The sequence below is a fragment of the Rhinolophus sinicus genome, chromosome 13 (assembly GCF_057876585.1).
Source record: "Rhinolophus sinicus isolate RSI-liver-muscle chromosome 13, RSI-T2T, whole genome shotgun sequence".
NCBI classification, from domain to species: domain Eukaryota; kingdom Metazoa; phylum Chordata; class Mammalia; order Chiroptera; family Rhinolophidae; genus Rhinolophus; species Rhinolophus sinicus.
The window spans coordinates 60,065,116-60,077,741 of record NC_142513.1 but is presented as its reverse complement, the minus strand read 5'-3'; the positions used below and the strand labels follow the sequence as shown (position 1 = coordinate 60,077,741).

At 43.6% G+C, this 12,626-nt stretch overlaps 1 protein-coding gene across 8 annotated transcripts in view; it reads left to right on the top strand.

The window, feature by feature from the left end:
- The window catches only part of SEC11A (SEC11 homolog A, signal peptidase complex subunit), a 44,203-nt gene that overhangs the window by 8,313 nt on the left and 23,264 nt on the right, over window positions 1-12,626 (top strand). The window contains exon 1 of one of the 8 annotated variants that reach the window (XM_019743470.3): window positions 8,349-8,521. The exons of 6 other annotated variants lie outside the window; for them this stretch is intronic. In XM_019743470.3, the coding sequence (XP_019599029.1) occupies window positions 8,471-8,521 (51 nt within the window). In that variant the 5' untranslated portion in view covers window positions 8,349-8,470. Of the gene's footprint in view, window positions 1-8,348; window positions 8,522-12,626 lie in introns of those variants that run through there. One more of the 8 variants, XM_074317587.2, reaches the window with a different exon arrangement.

Sequence of the window (12,626 nt, the reverse complement as noted above, 5' to 3'; positions counted from 1 at the left end):
ATGAGGTTGAATGTGTCTTTCTACATTTATTGGCCATAAATGTCATAAATGTTATATCTTCTGGGAAATGCATATTCATAGATTTTGCCCACTTTTCTATTGGTTGATTGTTCTTTCCTCATTCATTTTATTAACTGGTTTTTTGAAAAGAGAATATTTATGAGTTTATTTGAGCCAAACTGATGATAACCGCTAAGAAGCAAAATCTCAACAGAGTGGCAGTTTCGCAGCTTCATTTTACTAATTCTTTGACAGTTATAGTTTTTTTCCCCCTTGGGAAAACTCAGGTAGTCAGAATTGAACTAATTATAATCGTTCCCTAATGTGACTTTTTTCCTGGTTACAGAATTAATGCATGCTTGTTGTAAAGGAAACATGTAAAGCATACAGACATGTTTAACTTAGAAAGAGAAAGCTTCGTTTACTCTTAGCTCCACCCTACCTCCAAGCAGGAATTACTTCCATGAATAATTTCTCATCCCATATTTTGGGGATTTTGTCTTCACAGCTCTCCCCCAAAGTAGGCTGATAGTTTCTCAAGGGTAAGGACTGTGTCGTATTCATCTTTGTGTGCTCAGCCCCAGGCATAGCGCCTGGCCTCTGTCAGGCGTGTGATACGTACATTATTGAATGAATTGCTACAACGTGGGTTTGAATAGAAGTTTTGAAATTATAAGAAGATCAGTTTAGAACAGAGAAAAATGGGAGGTGATACTGGTAGTGTGCTGAGGCTTGATTACTGAAAGTGTTGGCCATTGGGCCAGAGTGTTTGATTTTTATCTTGGAGGCAGCCAACCAGAGAAGCAGTCAGGATTTTTTAGGTGGAGGAAGGTTACTTGTCCCTATGTTTTTACCAGACAGAATTAAAACAAAATATTGATAACTGAGTCATCTAATGGCAACGTACAGGATGTAAGGGGGAGGATGTTGGTGAAAATGAAACTGAAGACAGAAAAATGAATGAATCAAGAAGTTATTAACTTTTTTTGGACATAGGCTCCTATGAAAAACTCATGAGAATGATGCCTACTTTCAGCAAAATAGACATGAACCCAAGCCCATGCACTTTTTAAGAACCCGTTGATTGGTGGGTGATTCTAAGAGTGAGAAAATAAGAACCCGAACCAGGATGGCAATATGTGTTCATTCATTCAGGCATATTTACTGATCTCCAACTATAAGTGAGGCACTGAGCTGAATGCTGAGAACAGACCCCATCAGTCTGAGGCGTGGGCCACAGTATAGCGTGGGGGTCCAGGACACAGACTCAACTCAACTGTCTGGTTTCCAACCCCTGCCAGGTGAGCTGGGCGAACCTCCTAAATCCATCTTCCCTCCACAGGTATTTTACAGACAGTTCTATCACCATCATCATCTGTAAGGGAATTCCCATAAAGCACTTAGAATTCCCGGCATGAAGGGAGATCTCTGTAGAGCCTTAGGGAGGAAACCTGAGTGGAAAGCAAGAGGAGGAAACAGCATCGGCTTGATTTTAAGAAGTTTAGCTAAAATGGAAGAGGAGGGAGAAGGCAGTAACTAGAGGGAAAGAGAGAGCAAGGAAGGTTTTTGTTTTAAGGTGGAGGAGATCCTAAACACTGAGCATGTAGTAGAATGGGAGGGGCTGAAGACACATCACTGGTGATCAGATGGCACGAGGGGAGGGCTGCAGGGCAAAGGTGGAGGGCCTGGCTTTAGCGAGGAAGCCACTTCTGCTTGTGAGCTGGAGGGAAGGGGTTGAATGTGGTGTGGCTGCAGGTGCTGGCTCTGAAGTAACCACAGGCAAATGAGAAGGAATGTCACCAATGTCACCCGTGGGGGAGGAGTGAGGAATGGTGGTTAGTTGGTGGGAGGTCTGAGGAGAGAGAAAAAGTTGTGGCACACCATTTTAAAGAGGGGATAGTTAGTGACTAGAGAAAGGAGACTAGCTTGCCAGGGACTATTCAGGGCCAGTAAACTTATAGGAGTGCTGACCTGCCTGGCTCGACAACTTCTGGTGGTAGTGGGAGCTCCAGGAGGAGAAAAGCAGCAGAAGGAGGGGTGGTTAGTGCTGAATGTCACCGTGTTGAAGGCAGGAAGGATGGGGACAGACGGGACCGCTGGATTTGCCAACCGACGGGTCCTGACTGACGCAGTGTCTTGAGGGTCACTACAGTGTCACAGCAGATGGCATGTGGCAGAAAAGAAAAGAGAGAAAGAATGGCAAAGCAGTAAACTACATGCGATCCAAGCACAGTGTGAAGCGAAAGAGAAAAGTAAGGCACTACCGGAGAGAGCCACTGAGTCAAGTGAGGCGTGTTTTTCTTTCTAAAAGTTGGGAGATATAGATTGATTTGTAGCTATAGGTCTGTCCCACAGACAAGCAGAAAAGCTGGCATGACTGAGGAGGAGGAGGAGAACTTCTGGTGGCACTGAGGGAAGGATGAAAGAGTTGGAAGAGACAAGTGTGCTTAAGATCAGTGTTTATTTAGAATTATTCTTCCCACTCACATATATAAGCAGATAGACTTTTAAAGTTGGCATGATTGAGAAAGTGTCACTTTGCAGAGAATAAAATTCCGGCCAGAGAACTGAGCTGACCTTTCTGTACTGAGAGAATTAATTGGACACAGCAGAGAAAGTCACAGCTGAAGACTCAGGACATTTGTGTGGCCAACTGATTCACCCCACCCTCTACCCAGACAGTTACTTCATGGGAGAATCCGTCTTCCCTTAATTCAAGGGAATGGAGGAGAACACAGTTTGCACATATTTATTACAACTATCAACTGGAGGCATTTGTGATGTATTTCTCATCTATCAATATTTTCCCTTAGGCGATTTCAAAATATCTGCCGAAAGAACACGCCTCATTTCTTTTTGCCAAATTCCCACATGCAGTCAACACAGAGAAAACCCAAACCAAACCACAGGCCAAAGGGAACTGGGTAGTGTTATGGTCAGGTCACAGGGTAGGGCCCGAGACAGAAACCGAGAGCTGTGGTGAGTAACTGAGCAGATTGGACCCAAGGGCAGAACACAGAGCAGACCCTGTTGCCACACCGAAGTCCTAGCCCCAGAGATCTCACTAAAAGCAGTGGAGAAAATGCCAGGGTTCAAGGGCATCCAGTTGACCAGGAAAAGAATGCAAAAGCAGATTTGAGCACCTGACCCAGCTTGCACACTAACCCTCGACATGCCCACAAATGCCATTTTAAATTATCTAGTAGCCATACTGAAAGCAGAGAAAAGAAAGAGGTGAAATTAAATTTAATGTATTTTCTTTAACTCAATATATAAAAAGTATTATCATTTCAGCTTGTAATCATCAAGCCCAATAGTTCACATTCCTTTTTTCATACATTCAAGATCTAGGGTGTATTTTATACTTGTAGTACATCTCGGTTTGGACTAGCCCCATTTCAAGAGCGCAGTGGCTCACGTGGCTAGTGGCTTCTGTGTCAGGCAATACGGGCTGAGAGGAAACCATACTTACCATTTGAGCATTAAAGTCTTTTGTCTGTATTTCTTTTCTTTCCTTTTTTTCTTTCTTTCAAAACATGTGAATTGGGTAAGGCTGGATTTTGAAGGAAGTAGGAAAAAACGCTCACATTCTGAGAGTCTCCAGTTTGAATGTTTCGGGTCCAGCTCTCCCAGTCAATTTTCTTTCTATGCCCTAGAGATGCCTTCCCCCAACCTCCCACCCCACCCCCCACCCCCACGGTGCATAGAATCCCTTGAGAAGATAAAAAAAGGCAGGGGAGTGTAATGCAGGTGCTTGCTACCAAACGTTCTATGTATTCATTCCATTGGTTCTCTTAACAACATTTATTAAGCATCGACTATGGATCAGGGCCTGTGCCTAGGGCTGGTTTTACAGCATATGCCCTGGCTTGTGAAACCTACAATTTAGCAGAAAAGGAGACATAGAATTACAATAAAATGTAGTACATGTTGTGATAGGGGCAGGATGAGGGGCTGACTGGCTACCTAGGATAATAATTTCACCATCTTGGGAGATAAGAGAAGGCTTGGGGGGTGGAGGAAGGAATGAAAACTGAATGAAGAATGGCTAAGAAAAGGGAGAAGGGAGGCCTGGAGGCAGAAAGAGCAGCTGTAGGGAAGGCCTAGAAGCCTTTTGTGGAACTGAAAGAAGGCGTGGTTGGGGCGGTCAGGGTGAGAGGTAGGGCTCCCACATGTATTACTCTCTGGCAGCCTCCCTAATGGTGGGAGGTGGAAGGCAGGATGTTGACAAATCTGGAATAGGCAGGCCCAGCACGGAAAGTACTCCACCCTCAAAATATGCCCTCACCAGTTCAGTTCAAGTTCAGTAGTTACAGACTCAAATGGGTTAATGACCTGCTCTTTATAAAAGCAAGACTCTCTCGCATAGTGATAATTCTTTTTTCAGACGTCAAGCCTCGAAGCCTTATTTTTTGATTCAGAAAACTAAGCATGATTGAAGTTCCATGTAATAAAAGACATATAAAAGTACATATAAAATACAGGAGTGGAACTAATGAAGGTGTTGTTAAGTCTGCCCAGGCGAGGTCTGGGTGGGCTTCACACAGCAGATGACACTTAAACAGGGTCTGAAACAAGAAGTCGGACTTTGTCAGGCCTCCAAGTGGAATGACATTCTGATAATAATAACTATTATTTACTAAGTGTCAGGTCCTATTCTAGTGCTGTACATTCTTAGCTCGCTTGATATCCATAAAAAACCCTACATACCATAATCCCTGTTTATAAAGAAACTGAGGTACAGAGAGGAAATGAAACTTGTCTAGCGTCACAGTTTGTAAGGGAGAGAGCAGTTTGGCTGCAGAGCTTATTTCATTAATCCCTCTGTCATATCCTCGGGCTGCATTTGCCGAGGATTATAGGATGAGGGGTTGGCTAGGAATATCAGAGATCAAACTGATGAGGGAGGCAGTGGCCAAATCTTGCAGTTTCAACATGAGCACCTTGAAGATAGACTCATCGTAGCCTTTAGGTAACTTTTTTATTACTTGAGTGCCTATATAAATGATGCTAATGATCTTATCTTTGAACGTGGTTAAGAGAGCATTATATTCAAATTCAAATATATACAAGGCATATATCTGCAGTGATTCACTGCCTCAACAGATTCCCATAGGATCCCTTAAGTTATCAAGAGGAGCCAATCCACTACCATTAAACCCTAAGATACAAAAGCTCAAAAGGTAAGTCACCAGTGACAGGGAGCGATGAACCCTCAGTTACAGGGCCGAGGCTAAGGCTGCCTCCTCTCGCCCCTTCACCCGGAGGACCTTCCCATCCGCAGCTCAGCTCTCTCCTCTCTAAGAACCTATAAAACAAACAGCAAAGACCCTTTCTTCTTTAGCCAAAGCAGAATGGCCAAACAGGAAATTGGTGTCCCCTGGCCCCCACCACATATACACACATACCAACCCAGGAGGCTGGCGCTTCCTTCCCCCAGCTGCCCCTGCAGCTGTCCAGGACTTTTTAAATAGAGCTCTCCAAAAATCTTCCAGGGAGCCTTAATTGACTCTAGTAATCTCTCTGCACAGAAGGCACCTTTGATTTTTGGGAACAAGAGTTCTTCCTGACAATCTATGCTATACACAGAGCTGCTGCCTTTTTTCCTTTCTTCCGCCCCCCCCCCCCCCACTCCAGTTCAAGCCGTTGTTTCTCAGTCTAGTTGTATAGGACACAGCTCCCTGGCCCCTGCTCGTATTATGAGCCTTGCGCTCCCCCCGGGCTGAGGCAGTTGGTCGCCGGTCGTCGGTTGGCCACTCACGGCAGCTCTCCCCGGCTGCCGGCCGCTCACGCTGGCTGCCGGCCACTCATGGCAGTGCACGGTAGCCCACGGCCGCTCACACTGGCTGCCAAGCACCGCACTTCAATCCCGAACCACCGGGTTGGCCGGCTGCTGCATTTTTTAAAACCACGTTCTCTGAAGTCCATAGCTATTGGGTTGGTAGACAGAAAGTCCCATCTCTGTAGCCCCTGACCTGACTTCGGGGAGGCTGAGTAGATGGGTCCTCCCAGCAAACCTAGAGGACCTTTTGGGAGGTGGCACCAGGGAAGAGCTAAGCTTCCAGTGTGGCCTGTGCACTAGGCTTCCCTGACAGACCTGGGCCACTTCCTTTCCCAGCAGGGTCATAGGGAGACCTTCTCCTTCCACCCACCATTTCCTTCATTTAGAAGGTCAAGGAGAAGCTGGTGAGATCATGGTTATTTTGAATAGTGTTTTAAAAAATGGAATCGACTTTGCTTCTGCTGGTAGACACCCTTAATTTGTACAGAAGTGACTAACCAGGGGTCAATTATGACAGACTTTCTTAGCCCTGAGCGTTTGGATTGGACATCAGTTTAAACCCACTTCTTGTTTTTAATAACTACTAACATTTATTGTGCACTTACCATTTGTCAGCCATTGTGACAACAACTTTACTAACATGTATTAGGTTGGTGCAAAAATAATTGCTATTTAAAAGGTTAAAAATAATTGCAAAAACCGCAATTACTTTAGCACCAACCTAATACTATTTCGTTTAATCTTCAAATGATGTAAATTATTTTTTATTCCCACTTTACACACCAGAGAACTGAGGATAAAAAAAAATTAACTGATTGCCCCAAGGTCATGGAGCTACTGAGTGGTTGATCTGTAACTCAAAGCCAAGTGTCTGGCTTAACCTCTATAACAGGGTGCCTTCTTCAGGCAGGACAGCAGGCTATATATGAAGGAAAATACCAGACGTGCCATTGTGATTGATGGGGTCCAAGAGACTTATGTATTGGGAAGACTGGCAGTCCAGTGAGCAGAGAAAATAGCACGTCAGAGTCCCACATTTGGAAAACTTAATTCCATAGGCCTGTGTCTTTATCTAGTCTGGATCACCTGTCCTAAATATCTGAATTATTTTTATAAGACTTTCCTCCCCAGCATTGCAGGGGAACCTCACTAAGCCTTTGCAGACCTACCCAGTTTATATTAATCTCTCCGGGTCCTATTTCTTCCTAATGCATTCTTTTCACTCCAGTTATTTCTCACTCGGTCTGTCTCCCTCAAGAGTGTAAGCTCCAGAAAAGGAGCCTGAGTGTTAGCCATCTCCCCACACCTAACTCCATTTCTAATTTGTGCTTGACATTATGATTCCTCTTTTGGAATACAAAGCTGGCCCAGTTGTAGCCCAGCTTCCCTCAGAACTCTCCTTTAACTAAGGTCTGCCTGGAAGGTTCTTTATCTTCTCTGCGTTTCTGTAGCATGTGTAAGCTAGCAGTTATACCTTAACTTGTCTCCTTTCATAAAGATACTTTTTTTTTCTGCTGCAAATGATACTGAAAGCTCTTTGAGGACTATGGCTATATCTTCTGCTTTTTAATTTGATAAATCCTGTTTCAGCCTTGAGCACACACTGCGGGGTCCCGGTTGATCTGAGGGAGGCTAATCCTATCCTTAGAGTCTTGCTTGATGCATCTGTCTGGAAGGGCTGGACCTCCTGGGCTTTAAGACCCCCATTCATTGGACAACCTTTTTTGAGTGCTTATTTCATGTGCGTTGTTGGGGGTAAAAATATAAGTGAGAAGACCCTTGTCCCCCAATGTGAGATAAGCAGTATTTTGAAAAAGACCAAAATAATAGCAAGACACCCGCCCTGGTCCTTCTGGTCCTGGGTGCACATGAGGAGCTTCAGCCAATGCAAGCAAAAGCTGTTTCTATTACAGTGTTGACAGAAGGCAGCGAGAGAAGGGTCTCATCTAGGTGCAGGAGGCAACAAAACCAGGAGGTGGAGTTCAAGGAGGTCAAGTTCAGGGAGAATGGGACTTCCTGATTACCCGCAGCACTGCTGGTGTCATTACTGTTGCACGGTTTGGTTTTTCAATCGTACCAGTGTGTTTTCTCTCCAACCAAAAGTTTCTTAAACTCCTGAGAGATTCAGGTAGTGCTTTCAAAATCTCTCGCATTCTCCACCCTTATGGGGAAAGCACATATTGAAACCACCTCAGGTGTCCGTTTCCTGCAGCGCGGGAGACCGGTCCCAACTACGTAGAGACGGCAAGGCCCTGCGACGCGTCCAGTGCCACACCCAGAGCCTCCGGGGTCGGGAACACAGCTCCCCATTGGCCAGGCGTGTACGAGGGCCCGCCTTCCGGAGGTTGCAGGGCGGCCTCCCCTTTAACCCCCGGGCCGACGCCTCCGTGAGGGTCCGCGGGTGTGACCGCAGAAGTGTGCTCGGGTCGGTTCTCAGCAGGCGAGGTCCGGAGTGAGACAGCCCTCCTACAGCGAGGTCAGGCCGGGAGGCTGGATCAGGAAGTTCGCCGGGCCCTTTGTCCGCTCTCCGTAGCGAAGGGGCGGGCCTCTCTGGTTCCCGCCCCGGAAGCGGAAGTGAGGGCGACGCTCGGTCCTGTCCTGTGTGAGCTTGACCCCGGCGCCAGCGGTTCCGTGTGCCGGTCATATCGCGCCCTCTCTCCTCTCGGTGTCCCTCCCGCCGGCCCCACGATGCTGTCTCTAGATTTTCTGGACGATGTGCGGCGGATGAACAAGCGGCAGGTGAGGTTGGCCGCCCACTGTTTTTCCGGGCTCCCCTTGTCCCTTGGACGCTGCCACTGCCGGGTCCTGGGGACCTCTGGGCCCGTGTGTGAGGGCCTGAGCGGGTCTGACGCCTGGATCATTCCATCTCTTTGTGGGGTCTGAGGCCAGAGGTCGCTTACGCTGCCCCCTGTTTTTAGTCCCTGTCTAATAACGGGCCTGCTAGGGGCGAAGCGGGAAGCGAGTCTTCATCTTCCGTTCGTCTCAATGAGGCAGAGGAGCAAATGGAAACCGGAGGGAGTTGGGGTTGCTTATTGTTTTAGACTTGATAAGGCGGCAAACTCGGGGTTTCTCCAGTCGCAGCGACTCCCCGTAGATTCCGGAGACTAGGTTTAGCAATTCACTGCTCCAGGGATGCTCGGGAAGGCGGTTGTAGGCCCCACAAAAGCCGTTTTGCTGCTTTCAGCCGGCCGCAACTCTCCTCCTCCAATTGGGCCCCAGCGGGCGGCACTGACTTCCTTGATCCACCTCTGACTTAGACTTGAAACAGGTATTAAACTTGCCCTTGAGTCCATTTAGCATTATGGTGGCAGCCCTCACAATCCTCGGGTATACCGACCAATGTTAGTGGCACAGGGATCTTGACATTTAGATCTTCTGATTTTGTCCATAAATCTTACTCCGTCTTGAACTTCCAAATCGTATGTCACATAGTAGTACTGGGAATTCCGTTGTGATTATTTAGTTATTAGAAAAGGTGGCTCCTTTTCATCTTGTGCTCCAGGGGTGTCTGTAGAGCCTAGTTTTGCTAGCCTCGGACCTTTTTACAGTATTTTGCTGTTAAGAATTATCCTGATGTCACCTAAAGATTTTCCTCTTGGGTTTGTATTTTGCCGTATTTATAATTGCCATTTAGGGAAGTAGATAGGCAACCTCCCTTTAGTCGCCTTCAGACTTTAGCTAGCTCAGTGTCACCATCTCTTAGACGTGTTTCTTCATTCTTTCAGTCATAATTGGTCATTTTCAAATTGCACAAAAAGTTTGCCTTTAAGATAACACTTCAGATTCTCCTTTGTATTGTGTTTTCCTTTTCATCCATATCTGAATTTTTACGTGCCACAGACATTTCTCTGAAGAAATACTTATTTGGGGCCTATACTATTCATTGTCTCTTATGCTAGATGCAATGAAAGAAATACAAAGGTAAATAAGACAGACTGCCTTAAAGGAGCATAAATGGGTAGAAAATGGTTAAGGCAAAACAATAAGTATCTTGAGCTCTTGCTACGTGTGATGTGCTTTATATACGTGTGAAGCAGATAATGTTCTCATTATACAAATGAAGAAAATGAGCAGCATCCAGAGCTTCTGAGGAGATGGGATTGGATAGCGTGAGGGTGGGATGAGAGAAGGTACTCATGAGGTTTTACCTCTACGTAAAATTGGGGGGAAACGAATTGACAGAGACTGTACATACTGAGAGCTCATTGCATGAAAAGAGGGAAATTAGAAATTTAGTTTTACTTTTCTGTAAGTGCTGTCATTGCATAACATCCATTTATGTATTTACAGATCATCAAATGTCTGATTAATTTGAGTTGTAATTGTTTTTCTTACTATGTTCATAGAGGAATCCTTTAGTACAGTAAACACCATGGATTTAAAGTGTACCATTTGATAAGAGTCCACAGGTACACCCATCGCAATCAAGATACAGAGCATTTCTGTCACCCACAAGGTCCCTTGTGTCCCTGTGTAGTTCATCTCTCCTGTAGCACTTGGCAATCACTGGTTTGCATTTTATCAGTACAGATGGTTTTGCATTTTATATAAATGGAGTCACAGAGTAGGTATTCTTTTGAACTTTGAGTTTTCATTGATTTTTCATGCTTAACTCAAGACTTGTTTATTACATGTAATGTGGTTTTTTTGGTCTGCTGCCCAATTTTCAAAAGTAAAGTGTTTTGTTACCTTCACTGCATCCTATATACTGTTGACAGATTAATCTCCTCTCTCTCGCCCTCAAACCTTCAGTAGCTCCCCATTGCCTTGTAGGTTTAAAACCCAAACCCCTTAGAAAGGCATTTGTTGTAAGTCCCAGTCATTTTACATTCTGCCATTTCTTACCATTTCAGTCTTGTCCCAGTTTATTCTCCCACCTATTTCATATCAGTGTCTCTAGGAACATTGTTCTATTCAAACCTTGTGTGTTTAACTGTCCTCAGAACTCCCCTTTTATTGTTTCTGAGTATTTGTGGACTGCCCTCAAATATTAGGTGATCCCTAAAGTCCTTTTAGCTGATACACTATTTTATTTGTCTTCCCCCCTTTGGAATGTGACTGCTTTACTGAAGTCTCAGATCACCATTTTCCTGAGGTATTTCTTAATCCATGAAGCCCTGGTTTTGTAGAGTTTGCTTATTTCTGGAGTGTAAATACTCCCAACGGGACTGATTTCAAGGGGTTGATTTCAAGGTACTAACGTGACACCACTGCATGTGGAATTAGGAAGAGATATGGTAACATGCAACTGTAATTTCCACCTGATGGATAAAATAGAAAAATTAACCTCAAGAATACAGATAATAGTAAAATGTAGTAAAATAATTAGGAAGTGATAAGTGAGACCATTTCTTACCTTTGTTTTTAATTGTACTAATTTTTAATAATACTGTGTTTAACAACCAGCTTGCAAAATTGCTAAAATTTTAACAGATTGGCTCCAGCACAGCACTGGTTGTCGTGGGTTAGTTTTTTGATACCCATTGAGATGGCTTTTGTGTGCAGGAAGGCCAATTTGTTAGAGTTATTTTTCATTTGAAAAAAAATAATATTCAATTTGTTAAAGCTAAAGTTAAAAAACTGAGTTCTTAAGCTTTTAGAATCAGTTTACAAATCTATTTAAAGTCTAGCAAATTTTAACAATCACTTTTAAGGGCCTTTGAATATTTGGGCTAATTTACCAACTTAAACATCTTAAAAACATTAAATTTAATGAATAAGTTAATTTTTTTTCCTTTTTAAGAATGTCACTCATTCTTAACAAGCATCACTACTACATACTTGTAATTTTTATAAATCAGGAGTTTAAGTTCTCTCAAATGTTTTAACACTATACAAATAGTAAACTTTCTAAGTAAAATACTAAATCTACAACGATTTATTATACATTTTAAATTGGAATTACAAACCTGACCTATTATAATTAGGCAAATTCTCTTAAATTTTACAAATACTTGAAATTCCAAGTATGCACAGTCCTTGGCATTAAAATATATCGCTGTACATAATTTCCTTTTATCACTTCTGTTCTTAATTATACATTTTGGGAGAGGGGGGTAAAAAAATGTTTACTCGCTACGAAAATACGCATGTCATGCCAAGTAATTTTTATGTTACTTTCACATGTAATTCATGGGATTGTCTTCTCTGCTTGCTGAAAATTCTTAATGACCAGAGGATATTGGCCAGGGTGTGATTAGATCCATATTTGAGCCCTGATGGGATTAATCTGACTTTCACAGAATTTGCTTTTTATTACGTAGCTCCTCTTTAGCTCTCTTACTTACTGGATTGAACTTTGCATTTCTTTGGATTTTAATTATCTATATGTCTTCCTGCCTAAATCTAAAGACCTTAGGACTTGGCAGAATCCTCTACTTTTTTCATATCTTCTGTCTCTTAGGATCACTTAACTCTTAATGACTGTAATACTGATATCTATTGAATTCTGGAAATCTTGGATAACTTTATTTTTAATGAATTGGCCCTCTAGTGAAGCACGTAGAAAACTAGGAGATTTCTCTTAGACTTGGACCTAATCTGAGTAAATGTGCAGCAAATAGGAGGTGTATGCAACACAGAAGACAGATCCATTACTTTTTCTGATTATTGAAAATTAATCTGGTCTTGTTCAGGATCAGGAAAATCTTTCTCAGTGGCAGGGTATCAACATTTAGTAATGCACTGCCAGGTTTCGACGTCAGCCTCCATGACATACACAAGGAAATCCCAGGGAAAAGTATGTTATAAACTGCACTTACTATCCAAGAGTATGTTCTTCTTGAGCATCCAGAAACCACTCTTTATCCTGTGTAACTGAGCAAAGTCTAGAATACAGCGCCAT